This window comes from Hemibagrus wyckioides, linkage group LG10, assembly GCF_019097595.1.
Source record: "Hemibagrus wyckioides isolate EC202008001 linkage group LG10, SWU_Hwy_1.0, whole genome shotgun sequence".
NCBI lineage: Eukaryota > Metazoa > Chordata > Actinopteri > Siluriformes > Bagridae > Hemibagrus > Hemibagrus wyckioides.
In genome coordinates, this window is record NC_080719.1 from 22,079,373 (window position 1) to 22,100,873 (window position 21,501).

The 21,501-nt window shown below is 39.8% G+C and overlaps 3 protein-coding genes across 4 annotated transcripts; 2 read left to right on the forward strand and 1 right to left on the reverse strand.

Moving 5' to 3' along the window:
* The first annotated feature begins 1,863 nt into the window (after window positions 1-1,863).
* amh (anti-Mullerian hormone) lies at window positions 1,864-4,781 on the forward strand. Of its 2 annotated transcripts, none has more exons than XM_058401326.1 (7): window positions 1,864-2,021; window positions 2,260-2,535; window positions 2,649-2,827; window positions 2,952-3,057; window positions 3,154-3,277; window positions 3,392-3,777; window positions 3,875-4,781. In XM_058401326.1, exons 1-7 carry the CDS (start codon window positions 1,955-1,957, stop codon window positions 4,294-4,296), a joined length of 1,560 nt encoding a protein of 519 aa, XP_058257309.1. In that variant the 5' UTR covers window positions 1,864-1,954; the 3' UTR covers window positions 4,297-4,781. The 2 variants fall into 2 exon arrangements, with proteins under 2 accessions (XP_058257309.1, XP_058257308.1); XM_058401325.1 differs by having other exon boundaries at window positions 1,879-2,084.
* Window positions 4,782-8,317: 3,536 nt separating this feature from the next.
* Window positions 8,318-13,401, forward strand: oaz1a (ornithine decarboxylase antizyme 1a). The gene is given in 6 exon segments (XM_058401327.1): window positions 8,318-8,528; window positions 10,987-11,044; window positions 11,046-11,132; window positions 11,401-11,576; window positions 12,672-12,757; window positions 12,844-13,401. Coding segments are annotated over 6 exon segments (657 nt in total). The 5' UTR covers window positions 8,318-8,409; the 3' UTR covers window positions 12,975-13,401.
* Window positions 13,402-18,497: 5,096 nt separating this feature from the next.
* On the reverse strand, window positions 18,498-20,145 carry org (oogenesis-related gene). Its single transcript, XM_058400508.1, has 6 exons — window positions 20,089-20,145; window positions 19,804-19,884; window positions 19,442-19,670; window positions 19,121-19,275; window positions 18,777-18,887; window positions 18,498-18,635 (listed from the first exon to the last, which is right to left on the reverse strand). Exons 1-6 carry the CDS (start codon window positions 20,143-20,145, stop codon window positions 18,621-18,623), a joined length of 648 nt encoding a protein of 215 aa, XP_058256491.1. The 3' UTR covers window positions 18,498-18,620.
* Between the last annotated feature and the right edge of the window lie 1,356 nt (window positions 20,146-21,501).

Consider the following 21,501-nt stretch of genomic DNA (forward strand, 5'->3'; position numbering starts at 1 on the left):
AATAAAATATATATATTAAAAAAAACAGCCTTGATTTGTTTGTGTCTCATATTTATTGTCCACCTTTTCAGGTTGAAGTGAACGACGTTCTTACGTGAGTCTTGTTTCATTATCGGTATTCACTCTGTGTTTTCCAGCTGAAATTGTGCTCGTAGAAAATAATGTCAGTGTGTGAATGTTGATGGAGAGGATGCACGGGGCTGCAGTACATACTGTTCATATCTTATCACAGCCTTGGCCAAAAATGGGCCTGGTGTGCTGGGAAATCGCCCCTCACCTCTTTTCTCTGAAATATTTGTGGAGGGAATAAAAACTAAAATGGCATCAGTTATAAAGGACTAGCACAATTCACTGTTCTGCATACTGTATATGTCTGTTAAGCTCTTTAATCCACTTTTTATAAATAATGGGTCGTTTTGAACACCTTGAGTGTTTTTGTTTGTTTATTTGTTTTTGGAGGTGGTGCTAGCGTCTTGGTCTCATCCTGTTGGCCTGCCAGAACAAAGACCTTGAAAAGCGTCAAAACACTTGCAGCTGTGTGTGTGTGTGTCTGTGTGTGTTCTGCAGTCCAGACATCCTGAAGCATATCTCAGTGTCTGAGTCCTCTTGCTGAAATCTGGGGCAATTTTTTTTTTTAACAGAAATAGCTTACTGGATTCACTTGTCAGAAGTTTTGAGTATGTTGTAACGCATGTAAAATCATTATTATTATTATTATTATTAGGGGCCCGAACACTGAATATCTATAAGCCACCTTATGTAATTGAAGTGAAGAACGCTTCATACACGCATACTGAAATTTGCAACAATTTGCATCTTGGTTAAAGTCACAACTCGACTCAAGCCACCGACAAGACAAAGTTAGATGCATGTCGGCAAAACAATATAGAAATGTGATTCCACTCGGATTCTTTGGGTCAGGACAAGGTCAATGTATGTCATATTGGCTCTTCCACCATTTTGTCAGATCGTTTTGAGTCACAGTTATTATTGTGATACAAAGCTCTTTTTTTCCAGAAATGCTGCAGTTAATCAATAACATGCAGACGACTGAATAGGTAACAAACCGGTGATAAGACGCATCAGAAATCATTTTAGACTTAACTTGACATGTGGCGCTTTAGAATTCAAGAAATGTTAAACTCCGCCTCTAGGGAGCGCTCTGATTTACTAATGAATGATTGTTGATGCATAACCCTGAAGCCTCCCAACATCAGATCATGATTCTTCTTTCTCTCGATTCCCTGGAAAGTAATTTGAATGTGAACAAATAATAATAATGTAATTTCTCAGATGTCAATGATTTGGGGTTTTAACCAGGATTTATTTTCTTTCTTTTTGATTTTGAATGCAATGTCACTGAACAGGAATTCTTTCAGACTAACTAACTTTTATCTGTTTAGCCCCTCGACTTGATGTTAATAAGCTTTGAATTTCTTGGCAAGAAGTGAGGAAGTGAAAATCTGAGCATCGACCTGACTTTCAGGAACAGCGGTGCATTTTGTTCAGGTTCATCTCTGTGCAATGTTTTGTAAGTTTCATGCAGTTGGATTGTGTGGGAAATAACACGAAGAGCTGAAGAGATGAAAATATGGATGTAATGCATGAATAAAAAGATCTCTGTTTATTCCTATTTTTTTTGGAATGCCCTAATCAGTGTTTGATTTAATGCCCCCCGGGGTCAGCACAGTAATCCATTGTCTGTCTGATCTCTCTGTGGTGAGCTTTTATAGCTTTCATAGCTTTATTTTATCTCCTCATTCACCACCGTCTGCTTCGACCCCCTTAATAAAACAAAAGGCACACATTAAAATCCCTCCATTCAAGGACATGGTACTGTGAAGCTATTTTGGCAGCCTGTTTCCTTCAGGAATGCAGAAGTTGTGTATAAAGCGGGTTTCCATTGGTGAACCTCTCCCAAACGAGGATTTTACACGCTCGTGACTGAGAGGAAATGGGTGCGAAGATGTGCTTTTGGTTGTTGCTGCTTCTGCCACTATCAGCCGTCACAGGACCACTGGGTAAGACGCAGATAGAGACGGAACATAATTCACAGGACTTCACCAGAGTCCAGTCACAGTCAGGTCAGCCACCTCCAAAATCTTCATGTTTTCTTTAAATTACTGAAGATACAATCAAACATGTAGCAAAAACAAAACCATGGCTAATATTCTGACTTCTGATTGGAGATTTATTGTGCAGTATCTCTAGCAGTCTAACTAACAGTATCTCACTAACCTTCCATGCACATGTTTACAGGACTAAACAGCAGTGAAAGGGAAAATCGCGTACACTCTGGAGGACCAGCTGCTTCTCCATTGCAGTGTCTTTTGGAGGACATGCCATGTGTCGAGGAAAGTGTCCATCCTGATACACTACACGAGATCCTCCTTGCTTTGCAAAACATCTGGAGTAAAGACGCTGAGCTGATGAAGAGGGAATTAAACCGGTTTGGATTTTGCTCGCATGACGATGTCGTGCGATATTCCCAGTTTTCATCACAGATGATGCACAGATATGTGCATAGCAAGAAAGGTACTAACTCAGTGAATGCACATATCAGGTTAAAGACAGAAATACAGGATGCTGTCTCTGTCTCTCTCTCTCTCTCTCTATTTATTTTTTATTTTTATTTTTTTTTTTTATAGAACATTTAGATGTTGAAGAAGACGGGACTTTCACGATGACCCTACACTTCACAAAGCCTGGGACATGTCCTGAACAAAACACAACGGCTCCCATCATGCTCCTGTTTTTCATTGATTTCCGCAACACAGACGAGTTGAAGATCAAATTCAGCAGTCACATCCTTCAGCCTAACAACCAGGTAATCATCAGCATCTTCATGCCTTAATGTGAACTCATTAGTTCTGTACTTTTTACTGATTGTAACAATGTGGTTGTGATGTTTCATGTTGTAAGGTACATCTCTTTTTTCCGTTTCGTGGCAGACAGCATGTGTCTCTCAGACAACACAGTTCCTGGTCCTTACAGGAGTTCAGAGTGACAGCATCAGTCATGAGGAAATAAAACTGAGGATGGACGTTCAGCAGGGCGGTAGTGTAGCGATGTGATATTTCTATATTTTCTGTGCATAATTATTGTGACTAGCTCTATTCACGATGATCAATGTGTGTAATTGTTTGTTTTTAGGGAAGAAATTAGGTTTGTCTGAATTTCAGGCCATCACATCCTGGAGGAAGAGCACCTCCAAGAGTCCAGCAATTCTTCTGTTTCCCAAGAAATCTGTCAGTGAAAATGTACCTCAGTCAAACGGGTATGTTTATATGCAATCCCTCTTCACATGTCACAGCTGGGAAGTAGATATTTTGCATTTTCATTCAGGCATTTCCATCAACAGACCCTGATGTTGACCTCTGACCTTTTCCAGAACATTTCTCTTCTTGTGTGAGCTACAGAAGTTCTTAAATGAAGTCTCACCTCAAGGAAATCCTCTACTGCAGGACGAGGTCAGCCCCAATGTTCTTCACTCTCTGCCTCCTTTAACTCTTGGAGTGTCTTCAAGCGAGTCCCTTCTTCATGAGCTGGTCAATTCTTCAGGACCGACCGTGTTCTTCTTCCCCCAAAGCGTGAGACTGAGGACCCACCGAGTGGAGCTGGCCCTGAAGCCCTCATTGCTCTTGGTGCTAAAGTTAAAACTCGACGAGGCTTTAGCCCAGGTTCGGATGGAGGAATTCGGGCGTGGTGCAATGGACACACTGCAGGTTCTCAGTGTTCTCAGCGCGCTTCCTAATGATGGAGAAGATCTGGAAACAGGTGATCAGCTTCCTCTTACTGCAGTGTGTAAGTTGATGTCCATTTTAAAAACTTTTGTGGACAGTCATTAAGACATGACTTTATCTTATCTACACAGGTTTGGAGGACCAACATGAGGTCCAGTACAGAGCGCTCTTACTGCTGAAAGCTTTACAGGCTGTGCTGGGTGCTTGGGCAGTGGAAAGAACGCAGAGGGCGGCACGAGACGACCAAGACAGACCAACAAGGGTCACCCAGTGTCACCTTGAGAGTTTCACCGTGTCTCTGGAGAAATACCTGCTGGAACCTTCAACAGCCAACATTAACAACTGCGAAGGAGCGTGCGGCTTCCCTCTGAGCAATGGCAACAACCATGCCATCCTGCTGAACAGCCACCTCCAGAGTGGACAGCCTCTGAACCGCGGGCTCTGCTGCGTGCCCATAGCGTATGACGACATGTGTGTGATTGAGCTCAACAGCGACTCCACCACCATTTCTTACAAGACCGACATGGTAGCCAAGGAGTGTGGATGTCGCTGATAATATCAGCACACACACATGCACGTAGGTCACATTAGAGATGATAAAGCATTCTCACACGTTATCTTCCATTTCATTTATTTTTCACACATTTTTCACAAAGAGCAGAATTGTAAGATCCTGTTATATTGACAAACATTTCTGTTCTTCAGGAGAAAGTGTCTACCACTAAAGTGCTCAGAACCTCATGTACAGATTTGTTTCTGGCACACGACAAAGTTTTTTGCTTTCTTAGGTGAACAATGATCATATGAAAGTCAACAAACCAAAATAACGCAATGCATTAACTATCCAATTATAAAAAATGTCAGGTTTTTCCTCTCATAAATGTTCAAATGTATTCACATCATTAGAGCTTGTGCATGCAATTTTTGAGTAAAATATATCTTATAGATAGCAACAACTTTTCGACATGCCTTGTTTGTTATGTATTTATAGGTTGTGTATATTTCAAGAGATCAGCAATAAACAAATATATCACCACACGTTGTCCTTCACGGTGTGAAGATTACTGTTGTCATATTTCCTGGTTCATTAAGCTCCGATTCCCTTCATTTTTTTCCCTCATTATGACCACATTTAATTCCTTCCTTTTAGGAGTTTTCCAGGCATTTCTCTCTTCCTGGGCTTTTCTCCAGGTTGCATAGCTGCTCGATTTTTGCTAAACTGGTCCATTTCTTCTTCTTCTCCCCACTTCCATAATGCTAGATTGTCCCACCAACCTTTTTCAAACTGAAAAAAATAAAATAGAGAGGATTTATTACTGAGCCTCTGGATTTAAAATCGGCTACTTTTAATGTTTTATTTATAAGAGTTTTATAATACCTCATCCGTGTCTCCTACCACTTCAAAAATAGGCTCAATTTTCTCTAAAAAACCACACACAATTCATTTAAAAAAAATAAAAAAAGTCATGAAATCTTGTAGTTCAAGATCATCTCCAGGTCTTCCAGCATACATCACTCACCTTGGACCATTTCAACCCCAGAGCAGAGCACCACGATGACCAGTGCCACTAATATGCAGCGGTTCAGGCTGATTCCTTTCCATGGGTTTTCCACCTCACTCAAAGACTTCACAGGTAGAATCCGTCTGTATTTCTCTATGAGATGAAAAAACTTTATATTCTATTCCCTCACTGTCTGTTTTATTAGACACGTCTGTACTGCTGCATCTTCATGGCCTTTTTCATTTATTAGTTGACATTAAATTTCAGAGGGAAAATGTGATGATGGTAAATTTGAAGGATATCATAAACTGCTGATCATCTGGATTTACATATCACATATCAGTCAATCCAGGGCACAAGCTCTGTTTATCCAATGTTTATCCAATCTCTAGCTGTCCAGTTTCAGTGTAAACATGTAGCCTCAGGCTTGTGTTCTCAGCTGAAAGGAGAGAAACCCGATGTGGTCTTCTGCTGTTGGACAAGTTGAAACCTCATGGTTTGGTGTGTTGTGTTAGATGACTGTTCTGCTCATCATGGTTGTTTATAGTTGTTGTTTTTTCAGCTCAACATTTATCTACTCCTATCGAACTCTTTTTTTTTTAAGTTATTTTTTAGTTTTCCCTTCCCAGGAAATCAGCAGTTTCTGAAATATTTAAACCAACCTGTGTGGCACCAATAACCTCACCACAAGTCACAGAGATCACACCTTTCCTTATCGTGATGTTTGATGTGAACAAAGTCTCTTGTAACTGTATATCATATCATACACTGTGCTGCTGCCGCATGATTGGCTGATTGACTAACTGCATGAACAAACAAAATGGTTGTGTTCCTAAAGAATGATCTAATCCTTATCTTAAAATCACTGTTTTGTTAGGATTTGATTCATTACACTGTTTATTTGAGCTGCAGGACAAATCCCATGGAGCTGTTTGTAATGTTACAATTTTTTCTTCTACTAATATTTAATTTTATGTTCAATACAGTAACATCAATGACTTTAAAGCAAAACTACCATCAGAAGAAGAAATGTTTAAATCATTTCAGTGCTAACAGAAGCTGGTCCTGGAGCTCAGAGATTAACATAACCACCATGTTTAAGCTCATCGGCTAATGACTGAGGCTAACTGGTCTGTTTCAGAAGAGTGAAAACTCTTCAGCTCTGCTGATTTAGAACAAGTTGTTTTATACGCCTGGGTGCCATAATTTTTCAGCAGTGCATCACAGCAGGCTGTATGACAGCCATAGTGCTTTCAACATGGCTTAAAACAGACTTAGGTTGAACTGCAGAGAGCTAAAAATGACACCACCAAATACAAACAAAAAGAAATATGCATGTGTATAAACCATTCTGATGTAATTATCACTACCATACAGGAATGATTTGGTTACGTACCTGGCATGATCATGGAAGGGGTGAATACTTCCAACTCAGACTGTCAGGAGCTTGGGTTCTGCCTCACATATGGGTTCTTGATTGACAGGAACAGCTGAAAGTAGATTATAAATAAAGCAGGTCACAGTGAAGCACAGCTCGACAAAAATGGTTTCTATTGAGATTTAGATTCGTCCTGTGTGTGTTTTTGTTTTTTGTTTTTTATGAATAAACCATCTTCATAAATGTACATAATGTAGTCATTCTAAAATCTTCTCACATTGAAATGACATACAGTATGACCCTCTATTTGTTTTCTAATAAATAAAATCTTTAAACCCAGTTATCAGGACTTTCCACTTTAAATATTTCCACAGTTTGACTAGACCTATGTAATACATATGGATAAGTTCATATTTATTCATTACTCTGTTGTTGTTTGCCTCATCAATATTAATATTCATCATATTTTCTGTAAAATAAAAACTCAGCAATTAATATCCTCCCTGAATAAACCTCTGTCCTGTCTCCTGTCTTGTTAGGTGTTGACATAATCAGGTGTTTGAGTAGAGAAGGAGCCGCTGTGCACATCAAGGCAGATCATACATAATGCTATAATTTTTCATGTAAATATGAAAAATGTGACTCCAACATAACCCCCCCCCCCATAAAAACACCCTAGGTTTACACTAGAATTTCATGTTTAATATTGTTCTGCTATTAATTCTATTGCATGTGCATTATATAAAATCTTTATGCAACTAAATATCATTTCTGTAGTGTTTCATATTTATGGAGGCTTGCAACATTCTGTTGAAACATTCTTCTTCCACTTGATATCCAAGTGGTTTATATTCCACTTAGAGTTCCCCTGTGGTGCATGTGCTTGTGCTGTTGTGGTTTGATTTTTGGACGTCACAATTGCAGGAAGACTAAAGGCAATTGTAAGCTAGAAATTGCAAATTGTGGAATATTTACAAGCCGTTGCACGATGGACACAATTCTCTAACGCATGATTGCATTTTTTTTATTTTACAAATGCGAGACAAATAAGTTGTGGTTGCATGAGATGATATCTGGCAATGTGTGATCGCGTGATCTCTCACAAAGACAGTCGATTAAAACTGTGACGTCACAACGGGCGTGATCTCAACGAAAACTGCAAAACAAAAGTCGCAATTTGTGTAATATTATCTCGCAACCACTAAGCAAAATGTCGCAATAAAGTGATAATGCTGTGCAACTGCAAGAAACAATTCTAAACGATGTTATATCCCGCAACTCCAAGGCAAAAAAAGTATAATGATATCTAGCAAATGTAAGATTTTGATAATTGCGTCACAATTGCGTAATGTCTATAAAAAAAAAAAAAATAAAGTTGAAAGTAGTAAAATGTCGCGGTGGATTCAAGTCTCATGTCAAGTGAAGCTGCATGATTTTATAGCTGAATGCTATATCTCATATTATCTTGTATGTATAGGATATTTCTTATTGTGTGTGGGATTGTTGTTGTTGTTGTGTAGTAAATGTACCATATGGTGTAAAATAAAGTAAACCTGTGGTCATGTTTGTGAGTGTTTTTGTTTTTAACAAGTTAGTGTTTTATTCGAGCTTATTTACACCTGTGTCATTAGTGTGAGTGTGTGTAGGTGTGTATGGAGTGTATAATCCTCCAGTAGAGTGTATTAGAGACACGCCTCTGGCGGAATAAACACTGCTGCTCTCACTGCCTCTTCACAACACACCAAGTCGCGAAATAAACAAGCGCCGTGCTTCCGACGCTGTCCGGATGGTTAAATCCAACCTCCAGACGATCCTGAATAGCCATTGTTTTGCCAGAGAAAAGGAGAGAAATATATCCAAGATGCCAGTAGTCGAAGTAACTCACAATAAACCTGAGATCAAAAGGTATGTGTCCCGTCATTTATCTTCTTAATTTAGCTTAATGCTAAGCTAACATGCGCTAGCTTCGCGGCCTGGTGGACGGTGAAGCCTTCACGGACTTTGGTCAACAAGAAAGCAGACACACTTGACCATTCCTATTTAGAAAACGAATCAAATGATGTATAATTGAGCGAATTTATTTTAAAGTGATGTAAAGTGTGGGTTTTCTCCTCCTCAGATGCTGTCTTTGTGGTTAAAGCTGACTAGCGCTGTAGCTAGCGTTAGCTAGGTCATGGCCGCTCGAGCTAACAGAGCTGTATCTGTTAGCTAACAAGCGAACAGATCTAGCCTCTGTACATCAACAGCTTTCCAATACAGAGAATATTTTAGATATAAACATATCACAGTAGTAGGATGTGTTGTGATTTTAGTTGGTAAGGATATGTGTAGGTAAATTAGGACATTACGTTGTTACGTAACGTAACGACTTGGACACTGTTTTGTCGCTGTATAAATGCTGTATTATCGGACATAACGCCGTTTTATGATGAGCGGATTAGCATGTGTTCATCAGGTTTAATATCTCAGACTCAAGGCGTTTACTGTTATAAAGCTTTCGTAGTGAACAGTCTGAACCTCTAGCCAGCCGTCACCAGTTTGTTCCGCACTGTACTAGAGCTGGACGATGTGACCAATAAAAATCACATCACGATTCTCAGAGACGTTTCTGCGGTACAGGATGAATCACGATACACTGACTTGTTACCAAACTTGATATACGAACGATTTCCTGGTAATGAGGCAATGCTTCGTTTCATTTATGACGAAATATAAAGTGTTATAATACTAGATATCAGCTTTAGGTACAGAGCTTGACCACAGTTTCAGGGTTTAATCATCATTTTGCCTCATTATAAATGCAAAGACAAATAAACTGTAAAGAAATGATTTATAATGGACACACACAAATGATATAATATCAATATGATGATGTCACAGTACACTTTTGGATATTTTCTGGTATTGTTTGATTAAGTATTTACCAAAATAAAATTACCTGAGTTCGTGGTAATTTATTGATTTTCTGTATGGTGGTGAAAGTAGGAAATGAAACATATGGGTATATTTGTACACTCACTGGACATTTTGGCCATTTGGGAACACCCATGCGTCTACTGATTCATGAATGTGTTCAATCAGCCGATCATGAGCTTCAGAGCGACGCGTAACATCCCACAGCACAGATAAAGGTGAAAAGCTTCAGTTAATCTTTACATCAAGCATCAGCATGTGGAGGTGGGTCGAGTGATCTCTGATTTTTTACCCATATAATAGTCTGTAGAGTTTACAGAAGACCAGGGACCTGAGGCTGCATTACCAACAGTTAAAGATTATTAAAATACCAGCCGATGTTTTCCAGTCTTAATCTGTCCAGTTTGTGAGTCTGTGTCCACTATATCTTCAGATTCTTGTTCTACGCTGACAGGAGGAGGATCTTATGTGGTCTTGTGCTGTTCAACATTCTGTCCTGAGCTGCTTTTCTGCTCACCACGATTGTAAATTTCACATAGTTATTAGACTTACAGTCGACTTCCTGTCAGCTCAGACCAGTCTGGATATAATCTTCTGAGCTCTCTCGCCTCGACAGAGCGTGTTCGCCTGGAGAACTGCTGCTTACAGGACTTTTGTTTTGTTTTGTTTTTTCACACCTTTCTGTGTAAACTCTGGAGACTTTGTGTGAGAATTTACAGAGGGGTTTGTGAAATACTCTAATCAACCTGTCCACTGCCAAAAAAAAAAAATCTGCTGTAGGATGTGAATATAATCTGTACCTCATTGTCTGTTAGCTGCTTACAATGTTCTGAACAGCTTATTGTACAGCTGCATGTCCATGAACACTCATTCATTTGTAAACTGTAACTCTTTTACTCCGAAGAATATGTGCTTAAGACGAACACCAGATATGAGGAGGTAGAATTGTATGAATCCACACCATTTGGAAACAAAGAATTCATGCTCACAAACGCTCAGAATGATGCAATGTGATATGTCCTCTCCTGACTTCTCCTTCTTTCTACAGTAATAATAATAACCTGCCCTGAACATGTGGTCAGGTTCATCTACACGCAGTTGTGCAGCTGTTGCTTCATACCGATGTGTCAGCAGCAGTGTAACTGTCACTCTTATCTCTGCATTCAGCAATGAACAATACCTCTATTGGGTTAAAAGTTAATAACCCTATTGGGTTAAAAGTTACTCAGATTTTCCAGAACTGCAGATCATTGAGGCACTTTTTTTTTTTTTTAAAGGAACCAGAAGAAAAGGTTTCCAAGGACAGCTTGATGTTTGCATATTCACTGTTGTACTTTGTTCTTGTTTTTAAGTTATGCAAAAGAAAGGAATGAATGCAAACGAATAGAAATGAATACAAAAAGTGCTGTGTGGAGTGTTGTATAAAACAGTGTGTCCTGTCCCTGTGCAGTCCCAGCAGGTGCCCTCGGTGTTGCAGTAACCCGTGTCCAGGGCCTCGGTGGTGTTCCTGATGCCCCTCTCCCACCCCTAAAGATCCCAGGTGGGCGAGGGAACGATCAGAGGGATCACAATCTTACTGCTAAGTTATTCTATTCTGTAAGTATCTGGACATCAAAACATTCCGATCAATACATAACTGATCATGATATGGATCGTAAAACTGGATTTAGACTCAGCTTGTGTCCAGAGCATGTTCCAGCATTAATTAATTATTATCTAATGACTTTGATGTGCATGGAAAACCTGTTCAGTGTTTAAAGAATGGAAAGTGCTCAGATTTAGGCTCCTTCAGGTTGTTATGAACCTGGTGATTTAAAAGATGTTTCTTTTTTTTTGTTTGTTTTTTTGTGTTTTTTTTCTATAGGACACTCAGTTGCTGGTCCTTGAGGAGCCTCCACCTGTGAACAGCCGTGTGCGATTTTTGCTCTTTGAGCAGCGCAGTTCTGAGCTCAAGCCTGTAGTGTGGAGGGGGTCGCTGGTCGGGGTTAGGCTTTACATCGAGATCCCCCCAGGAGCTCTTCCTGAAGGAAGCAAGGACAGGTGAGAAAGACACACGCTGCTCCTTACACACACGTTTCTTTTTTCTTTTCTTTTTTTTGAGCAAGAGAGAGAGAGAGAGAAGGGATGCACTAGATTGATCTTTTGATAGGAAAGTCTACGGCACTCTGCTGGTTTCTTCTCTGCTTTTATGTAATAATGCGTGGGAACTAGATCATTAAGTGCTACCACATAAAAACACAGTATGTGTAAAACGTATCTGTAGATATTATCTCTGCAAGTCTCCTGTCGCTGTAGTGTATGAAGTCGTCAGTAGGCGTTCGTATCCTACTACTGGTTGCCATGGTAATATCATTAATAAGCGAGCAGCCCAGTCAGCAAGTCAGTTTTCTTGCCTCTAAAATGTAATGTTCTGGAAGGACATTTGGTGTTAATTATATAATAATATAAAATTCAGCAGTGTTGATGTGCATCGTTCTGTGCTTATGAAGGGCCTTTACAGAAACCACTACACACTTGGAGAAAAGCTGCAGCTCTGTGGAGTTAACACACAGACTCTACAGGGTTAACGTCTATTATTAATACAAACCAATGAACATCACACAAATATCACACTTCTTTTATTTATAATAACTTGATAAAATAGATGTAATAAGGTTAAGAATGCCAAGTTTTTGAATTATGAAGTCATTGAAATCTTACAGAAACCTGGCTTCTTATCAGCCTATTTTTCCTTACTTACTTTTCAGAACAGGTTTCAGATAGGATAGCAGAGAGCATTAATACATCATCTGTTTTATTCAGCGACTGTAAATGATAAAACTGAACTAAAACAGAAGAGCTGCAGCTTGAGCCTGTGGAGAAAACCCTGATATACAAGTGCACACCAGCTTATATTCCACCAGCGGATCTGTAGATATCTAACGCTTTCAGTTAACTACAATGCTTACAAATTAACTCAAACACTATGTTATGTATTTAGTCAAGTGACCATAACACAGGAAATTTAAGGATACCTTCAAACTGGATTACCAGCAGAGATCAATCATGAACTCGCAGGTTTAGTAATCTTTATATGATGCTCTAAAACATATTTGGATTTTAATGCGTAACTGTGTTACTCTTGTGGTCCTGCAGCTTTGCACTCTTGCTGGAGTTTGCAGAGGAGAAGCTTCAGGTTAATTACGTTTTCATTTGCTTCCAGAAAAATCGTGATGACAGAGGTACGTCTTCTCTCAGCTGTGTCTGTGAGGTTTTTTATTCATCAGTAAACTCAGTGTTTATAAAACTGTGTTCATGTCTTTTCCAGCATCGCTGCTGCGGACGTTCAGTTTCCTGGGCTTTGAGATTGTGAGACCCGGTCATTCTCTTGTCCCATCCCGCCCCGATGCGTTCTTCATGGCTTACAGCATCGAAAGAGAATTGGACAATGATGAATAATACTCAATAAACTATCACTTCAGTGCTTTGTGCTCATTCACGCAATTTCTCACCAGTAAAAGAATCCTAAACCTTTTCCTGCACCATGCTTTGATGTTTTTCTGTGAATTCTTCAGTAGTTTTTATGAAAGTGGTGCTGTAAGACAGTCCGCGTTAGTGACCTTTCCACTTCCTACTAATTCATTAGGCGATCACATTCCCACACACTGCTGTTTAGTGCCCAATATTTATGGCTATGTTTGATTCCCGTGAAACAAAATGTTTGTAAGTAAATTTGTTTCCTTCCTGATTTTTACACTTGTATTGTTTTTCTCCTCTTAATGTGTGCATGACGCCGAAAGTTTTGTTTTTTTTTATTATTTGTTCAGTTCGGTTAAACTAATCTGCATGCTGCAAGAGAGTGCAGAATAAATTTGCTCACCCTGTTGCCCTGGTTTAATTTTACTTCTTGATCATTGCTGGAATAAGTTGTTTTTCTTCTTCTGATACCAGTTCCTAAATAAATAAATGTTTTTAAGTATAATCTTACCCACAGAGTAATCAGGAGGCTCTTGTACAATATATTCAGCAGGCTGCGTAATAAAGTTGGCTAATCAGCATAAAATACCACTGATATGTAATAAACATTTACATTTAATCAAGAGAGCACTCTATCCTCTGTAAAAAAAGAAAAAGAAAGAAAAAAAAGGCTTCGCCTGTATGCGGGCAAGAACTGAAGAATTTAGCAAAATGTTTGGGCCTGGGGTGCAGGAGCTCAGAGGATCCCACCAGTCAAATCTAACAGCATTTTCAGTCCCATTAAATAATTACTCAATTCAATTTATTTATATAGCACTTTTAACAATGGACATTGTCTCAAAGCAGCTCTACAGAAGTATAAAAACATCATAAAAATTATAATGTTTAAAGTTAAGTTACTGTTTATCTCTAACATTTACAACTAATGAGAAGCCTGAGGTGACGGTGGTGAGGAAAAACTCCCTGAGATGATATGAGGAAGAAACGTGGAGAGGAACCAGGCTCAGAAGGGAACCTCATCCTCATTTGGGTGACACTGGACACTAAATAATGTAACTGTAAATAATGTTCTTTCTACAACAGCAACCAAGATCTTTTGAGGAAATAATAGGTCAGTGTAGTTTCTGAGTTCATTATAGCACTAATTCCTTCCTGCTGAAAGCTGACTGATGCAACAGCATTTGAGAGACAGTGTGATCATCTCCATGTGGTTCTATCCACAGCAGTCCCCTGGGTTACAGGCTGTCCACGCAGATCTATCCACAGCACCACCACCAATGCAAAAATGGCAAATAGGAGTAGAGCATCTGGGTGTATCAGGCAGGTCCGGAAAGAAGTGATCAGCTTGTCACTGTACCATTCACAAGATGTAGGGCAGTTCTGTATTGAGAAGACACACCTGCCCAGACTGTAACACCACCACAACATGCATAGCGCTCTCCTTGACGTCTCCAACATTGTTGGCAGCCATCATTTCTGCGCAACGTGAATCAACTTTCATCAGAGAACAGCACTGAGGCCCACAGAAATGCACAGGATGACAAGTGCAGTGCAGACAAACAACATATAGACCGACTCTGTGCAAAAGAATAGTGTTGACAATGAGTGCAAATATTAAAGTTAACATATAACAAGATCAATATAAAGTGTAAAGTATAATGCAAAGTGACGTGTGCAAACAGGACAATTTGTGTGTGTGTGTGTGTGTCTGTGTCCAGCACAGTATAGTTCTCTGTTGAGAGCAGTTCTCAGTTGTGTGTGTGTGTCTGTGTCCAGCACAGTATAGTTCTCTGTTGAGAGCAGTTCTCAGTTGTGTGTGTCTGTGTCCAGCACAGTATAGTTCTCTGTTGAGAGCAGTTCTCAGTTGTGTGTGTGTGTCTGTGTCCAGCACAGTATAGTTCTCTGTTGAGAGCAGTTCTCAGTTGTGTGTGTGTGTCTGTGTCCAGCACAGTATAGTTCTCTGTTGAGAGCAGTTCTCAGTTGTGTGTGTGTGTCTGTGTCCAGCACAGTATAGTTCTCTGTTGAGAGCAGTTCTCAGTTGTGTGTGTGTCTGTGTCCAGCACAGTATAGTTCTCTGTTGAGAGCAGTTCTCAGTTGTGTGTGTGTGTCTGTGTCCAGCACAGTATAGTTCTCTGTTGAGAGCAGTTCTCAGTTGTGTGTGTGTCTGTGTCCAGCACAGTATAGTTCTCTGTTGAGAGCAGTTCTCAGTTGTGTGTGTGTGTCTGTGTCCAGCACAGTATAGTTCTCTGTTGAGAGCAGTTCTCAGTTGTGTGTGTGTGTCTGTGTCCAGCACAGTATAGTTCTCTGTTGAGAGCAGTTCTCAGTTGTGTGTGTGTGTCTGTGTCCAGCACAGTATAGTTCTCTGTTGAGAGCAGTTCTCAGTTGTGTGTGTGTGTCTGTGTCCAGCACAGTATAGTTCTCTGTTGAGAGCAGTTCTCAGTTGTGTGTGTGTGTCTGTGTCCAGCACAGTATAGTTCTCTGTTGAGAGCAGTTCTCAGTTGTGTGTGTGTGTCTGTGTCCAGCACAGTATAGTTCTCTGTTGAGAGCAGTTCTCAGTTGTGTGTGTGTCTGTGTCCAGCACAGTATAGTTCTCTGTTGAGAGCAGTTCTCAGTTGTGTGTGTGTGTCTGTGTCCAGCACAGTATAGTTCTCTGTTGAGAGCAGTTCTCAGTTGTGTGTGTGTCTGTGTCCAGCACAGTATAGTTCTCTGTTGAGAGCAGTTCTCAGTTGTGTGTGTGTGTCTGTGTCCAGCACAGTATAGTTCTCTGTTGAGAGCAGTTCTCAGTTGTGTGTGTGTGTCTGTGTCCAGCACAGTATAGTTCTCTGTTGAGAGCAGTTCTCAGTTGTGTGTGTGTGTCTGTGTCCAGCACAGTATAGTTCTCTGTTGAGAGCAGTTCTCAGTTGTGTGTGTCTGTGTCCAGCACAGTATAGTTCTCTGTTGAGAGCAGTTCTCAGTTGTGTGTGTGTGTGTCTGTGTCCAGCACAGTATAGTTCTCTGTTGAGAGCAGTTCTCAGTTGTGTGTGTGTGTGTCTGTGTCCAGCACAGTATAGTTCTCTGTTGAGAGCAGTTCTCAGTTGTGTGTGAGTGTGTCTGTGTCCAGCACAGTTCACTTTTCTGTCGCAACCTGCTGATGACACACTGTGACACTAAGCTCCGTGGCCACTTCCCTCTGGAAGTGGCCTTCCTGTTTGAAGCCTCGCAATGGTGAGGTACTGTTGATCAATTGTTATGTGTGGTCTTGGTCTCATGTCAAAATGTGAACAGCATGATGAAGAGGACTGTTTAAATACCAATTCTAATTGAACCAGTAAATGTATTGGTCGATTCATGGATCAAACACCAGTTGTGAATTTTGCCGTTAAGCACCTTGTTAGAGAACAGCAAGTTACACAAAAAGTACTGAAACACATCCTGAAAGTTCACCCGAAAGCCAAATATCCTTACCTTTTTGTGAGTAGTGTATATAAAACCTTATAAAACCTTGCCTCATCATACTATCACCTCAGATTTATTTGAAATGCATAAATATGATAAATTTCTGTACTAATAATGACTTATTTTTGACTTAAATGCTCCCTGGCCTGGTGGTGTGATCAGGTACCCTTGCAAGTCGTCTAGCACGCAGACCACACTGATGTAAACGGTTTCGAATGGTCTGATGTGACACTTGGGTGCCTCTCACCTCCCTTAAATGTGCCTGGAGTTGAGTGGCATTCATCATCCGGTTCTACAGGGCACTGTTCACAATGAATCGGTCATCAATGTGGGATGTGGCCAAAGGACGTCCATTTCTATGCCTTTCTGTGACTCTTCCAGTCTCTCTGTATCTCTGTCGCAACCTGCTGATGACACTCTATGACACTATATGCTCAGTGGCCACTTCCCTCTGAGAACATCCTGTTTGAAGCCTCACAATGGTGAGGTACTGTTGATCAATTGTTATGTGTGGTCTTGGTCTCATGATGTCAAAATGTGAACAGCATGATGAAGAGGACTGTTTAAATACCAATTCTAATTGAACCAGAAAATTTATTGGTCGATTCATGGATCAAACTCCAGTTGTGAATTTTGCCATTAAGCACCTTGTTAGAGAACAGCAAGTTATGCAAAAAGTACTGAAACACTGAACAGTTGGACATGTGCATTCAAAAGGGTAGAGAAGGTCAAATTAGGTTCACCTGTAAAGGTTATAGTGCATTTTAGGTGCATCCTGAAACTTCCCCCAGAAAACCGAATATCCTTAACTTTTTGTGAGTAGTCTATAGCACCTCATCTGCCCATTACAGGGTGTAAATATTCACGAAACACCACGATATATGCCAAGGTTTGCCTCAGTTTCTGTTTGTTGTAGATCATTTAATATCTTTCTGCACAACAAGATGACATTTCAATCTTTCTTGAACACAAGTAAAATATTAGACTGCTAATATTCAACAGAAGTGAATAATTCCTTGATTCGGGAAAGATCTTGTTCTGAAACTGTTCATCATACAAAACTTTGCAGAAATTTCCTCATGGTTTGAGACAAGACATGTTCATTTAACTGAGGAATGGAACGTGTTCAGGAGATTCTACAAATTGCTATGCTGTTCCAGTTCCCCAATAGAGACTCTGGAGAAGTGTTTTAATAAAACTAGACCGACCTCAAAAGAAACATTAAATATCCACAAAACAATCGAGATCAGGAAAAATCCAGAGAGAAATCTAAATAAAATTGGCATCAGTCAGGAAACTTTTTAAAAAAAAAAAAAAAGTTTGAAGTGGTTAGTATTAGATTGATTTTTGCTAACAAAAGATGAACAGATCATTTCATGGACCCCCAACAACCCATCATAGCATGAACACATCAAAAAGGACTTCACTTCTGACTTCTGGTAAACTTAACACACAAAAATGAAAGAGCAAGATCAAGGCAACTGAACCCAATCATCTTTTTACAACCAGTGGTATCCAAACAGGAAGTGGCAGGTAATACTCAGCGGAGCTCACCCTCTGCTGGCACCCTCTTCTGAGCACAGCAAGCGGATTGGAGCATTTAATAGAATCAGTGTTAATGACTTTACACGCCTAAGCCTTAAAGAAATTTTAGCATCTGAATTTTACACACGGAACACACCGAGCCTAGAGAGATCCAGCTTTTTTAACTGGTCCATGCCTGGGTTTGTCCCCTTGATGGATTCTACAACATGCTGTCTAAAAGTTAATTCAAATAGGGATAAATGTTAAGGATAAATAGTAACATAACATGTTTCTGTAAAGCTGCTTTGAGACAATGTCTATTGTTAAAAGCATAATACAAATTGTATTAAATAGCATTCAGTGAGGAGTCATGTTCTGTAGAATCAACATTTCCAACTACTCAGTTCTGAAACTCTAAACCCACAGTTCATGCAGATCATGACCAGCTCCTGCTCAAGTAAAGAGTCAGTGTGTGCGACTGCACTGAAACATCCACAGCTACTGGTGAAAGAGTAAACAAAAGCATTTATTTCAGAAAAATGACAGCACACACAGAGAGAGAGGAAAAAAAAAAAAAAAAAAGACCATCAAGCTAGGAGGCCTTTCACCTGAACAGGTCAACACTTTTATAAATACATGCAACACATTCCACACGGCCATCACAACACCTCAGTGCGGAGTTTCCTAAAAAAAAAAAAAAAAAAAAAAAAATGGATTAGATTCACTCAGACTATTGCACCATCATTACAATCAATTACATGGCCTTGTGAACATAATTTGGGTTTAAAAACTAAAAAGCAATCTGAAAATGAGGTAGAGGTGAACCTGTATGGTTTCCAGATCCTGGATCACAACAACACCTTTCTCCACCTCAATGTCACTCTCTGTATCGTTGTGGGACCGGTACTCCTCACTATCTGTCTCAATTGCACTGGGCTGAAGGAGCAAACAAAACCAGTAAAAATACATATAATATTTTTTAATGAAATACATAATTCAGTACTTTCAATGCAGACCCTCTACTTTACCCTAAACTCTTGCACAGCCTGTGGAGTAACTGTACATGCTGCTGTATAGCATGGTTTTAATACATCCTTCACATTCAAGTTCTGCTAATTTGCAAGATACCTTCAGACTTCAGATTCCACTTAAGGCTAATGTATACATACTTCATAGTCAGGGTCAACAGACTGGTCCTCATCAGTCAGCTCCTGGTTGAGTGCCTCCACCCAAGACTGCTGCTCCAGCTCCTCATCCTCATCCATATCATCCTGCTTCCTTTTACTTCCTTTCCCACAGGGCTTGGTGGGAGAACAGCGCACCTCTTAAAGGCATGCAAAAGAAAAAAAAATGTAAGTGAGAATTGTTAAAGCAGCAAAATAAACACAAAGGATGAACCAAGTGCCAGATCAAGCTACCAGTTTATCATAAAATTGTAGTCATTGCTGGTAGCCAACAGAGTTGGTTCTGTAACCAGCATGACGGCACACCTGGAGACACGGAGCAGCCGATGCTGGTGCACACCGGATAGCCGAGAACCCTCTGGAGCGGCCGAGGCAGGATAGCAAGCAGCAAACGTGTGGTTCTTCCTAGACGCTTTCGACCTAATCGCCACTGGCGTGCACTGGGAGAACTTTTGTCTTCTTCAGATGAAGGGGAAGCGGCCTTTCCAGGAGAGGAAAAGCCAAAAAACCACCATAAAGTCCGAACCCCATTCACCTGAAAAAAGTTACAGCAGAAACATCATAGCTCAGAGTGAAAAGGCTAGTTATGAAAAACTAAGCCAGCAGCCAAGCAATAAAAGTTATTACAAGTTGTGCTGATAATTAAAATATATTTGGTAGCAAATTACCACAAGACGGACTGGCCAAAACTGTGAAATTCGACAGAAGACTGATGCAAGCACACCATCTCTCTTCACCACAGCTTTACACTGTCAGAAGAATTCAATCAATGTGTTTCATCAATACATCCAGTGTCTTAGCTAGCCATCAAGCAACATCCTGAAACAATAACTCCAAGCCAAAAAAAATAAACAGATGTGTGCAAACTGACAGACTTTACAAACTAGATAATAAGAGAAGTTGATAAATCAGATTGAGGACAACCTGCTACTCCTGAAAACAAACCCACTTGCCTTTTGGCCCTCACTGCTCCCGGGTTCAACGGCGTAGCTGCACTGAGAAGAAGTCATAATGCACATAGATAAGCTAGCTTTCTACACGCACACGTTTAGTGCCTCACATGTAGTCTCGAGCTGCTCGCGCCTAGCCAATCACAGTCAAGCAAACGCACGTTGTTAATTAATCACGTGACCAAGGCCAATCAAATCCTTTTCTTTCAGCTCAAGCGCATTGGCACTAACCAGGTTTCCGTTCACATTTTGCGCTGTTGTGTTACAGACCATGGCGAAATGAAAAAATTAATATTTTGTGACGTTTGCTGTCTCTCGCCTGTTTCCATCCCATTCACGGTGTGCGTGATGACGTCAATCTAGAAAATCTTAAACAAGAGATTTACTTTTATTTATTTATTTATTTTTATCAGAAACCGGTTGGGAAGAAAATGCTGAAGTGACTTAATGCTTAAGACAGTGATATTAAAAGACCAAGTTCACTATACACCGTATTGATGAAGCAAAATATATACATTATATATATATATATATATATATATATATATATATATATATATATATATATATATATATACAGGCTAAAAGGTTCATTGACAACCCCTGTCTCGAGCTCAGATTAGGCCCATGTCGAGTTTTGTATCATTTAATCGGTAATTTATTGACGGTCCCTAAGTGACACTCCGCTGGATATCTGACCAATATCCAACCACACTAACTTCACCTCCGGCTGTCTGTCCTGCATTCACAATATGGTCTAATCTGTGTGCCTTTATTAATTAGATTTGTAGTAAAATTGCTCTTTTAATATCACTGTTTCAATACATCAAGCCATGTTAAGTGTTTTCGTTTGTAATGTCCTATTCCATGGCGCATTTTGTGCCACAGGTTTTCGGTGCACCGGATGGCACGCGCACTATTCCCTATTCTTCCCGGATCAATACCGCGATTATTAATCACAAAGCCATCTGTTGTTCTCCAGACACTTGTCGATGACGGGTACAGTATATGATACGAGAAATTATGTCACGGGACATTTTATTATTATTATTATTATTATTATTATTAATAAAAACAACAACAACAACAACAACAACAATAATAATAATAATAATAATAATAATAATAATAAATTAGTTAATTGATCGATTGATTGATGATTTTTTATGACATTTTTTCTCAACAAAAACTGTTTGGAAAATTATTTTTCGCAACATTTAAACTACTAACATAGAATGCGCTAAGCGAAAAAAGGTTTATCGATAGTTTCCATTAGCTAAACATTTAAATACGCTAAAACCTTTGCAACAACAGCAAGAAGAAGAAGAAGAAGAAGAAGAAGAAGAAGATCATTTCTGTAAACAGAAGCTCAGGCGTCACTGGACAGAGCCGAACCTGGTCACAGCTTCCGCCTCG

Excerpts from the sequence above, each read along its gene's own strand:
- amh (XM_058401325.1), top strand. The coding sequence starts at position 1,955 with ATGGGTGCGAAGATGTGCTTTTGGTTGTTGCTGCTTCTGCCACTATCA. Across the intron at positions 2,085-2,259 it reads CAGAGTCCAGTCACAGTCAG|GACTAAACAGCAGTGAAAGG; the intron begins GTCAGCCACCTC and ends ACATGTTTACAG. Across the intron at positions 2,536-2,648 it reads ATATGTGCATAGCAAGAAAG|AACATTTAGATGTTGAAGAA; the intron begins GTACTAACTCAG and ends TTTTTTTTATAG.
- org (XM_058400508.1), bottom strand. The coding sequence starts at position 20,145 with ATGACTTCTTCTCAGTGCAGCTACGCCGTTGAACCCGGGAGCAGTGAG. Across the intron at positions 19,276-19,441 it reads CGGCTGCTCCGTGTCTCCAG|AGGTGCGCTGTTCTCCCACC; the intron begins GTGTGCCGTCAT and ends CATGCCTTTAAG. Across the intron at positions 18,888-19,120 it reads CTGTTGACCCTGACTATGAA|CCCAGTGCAATTGAGACAGA; the intron begins GTATGTATACAT and ends TTGCTCCTTCAG.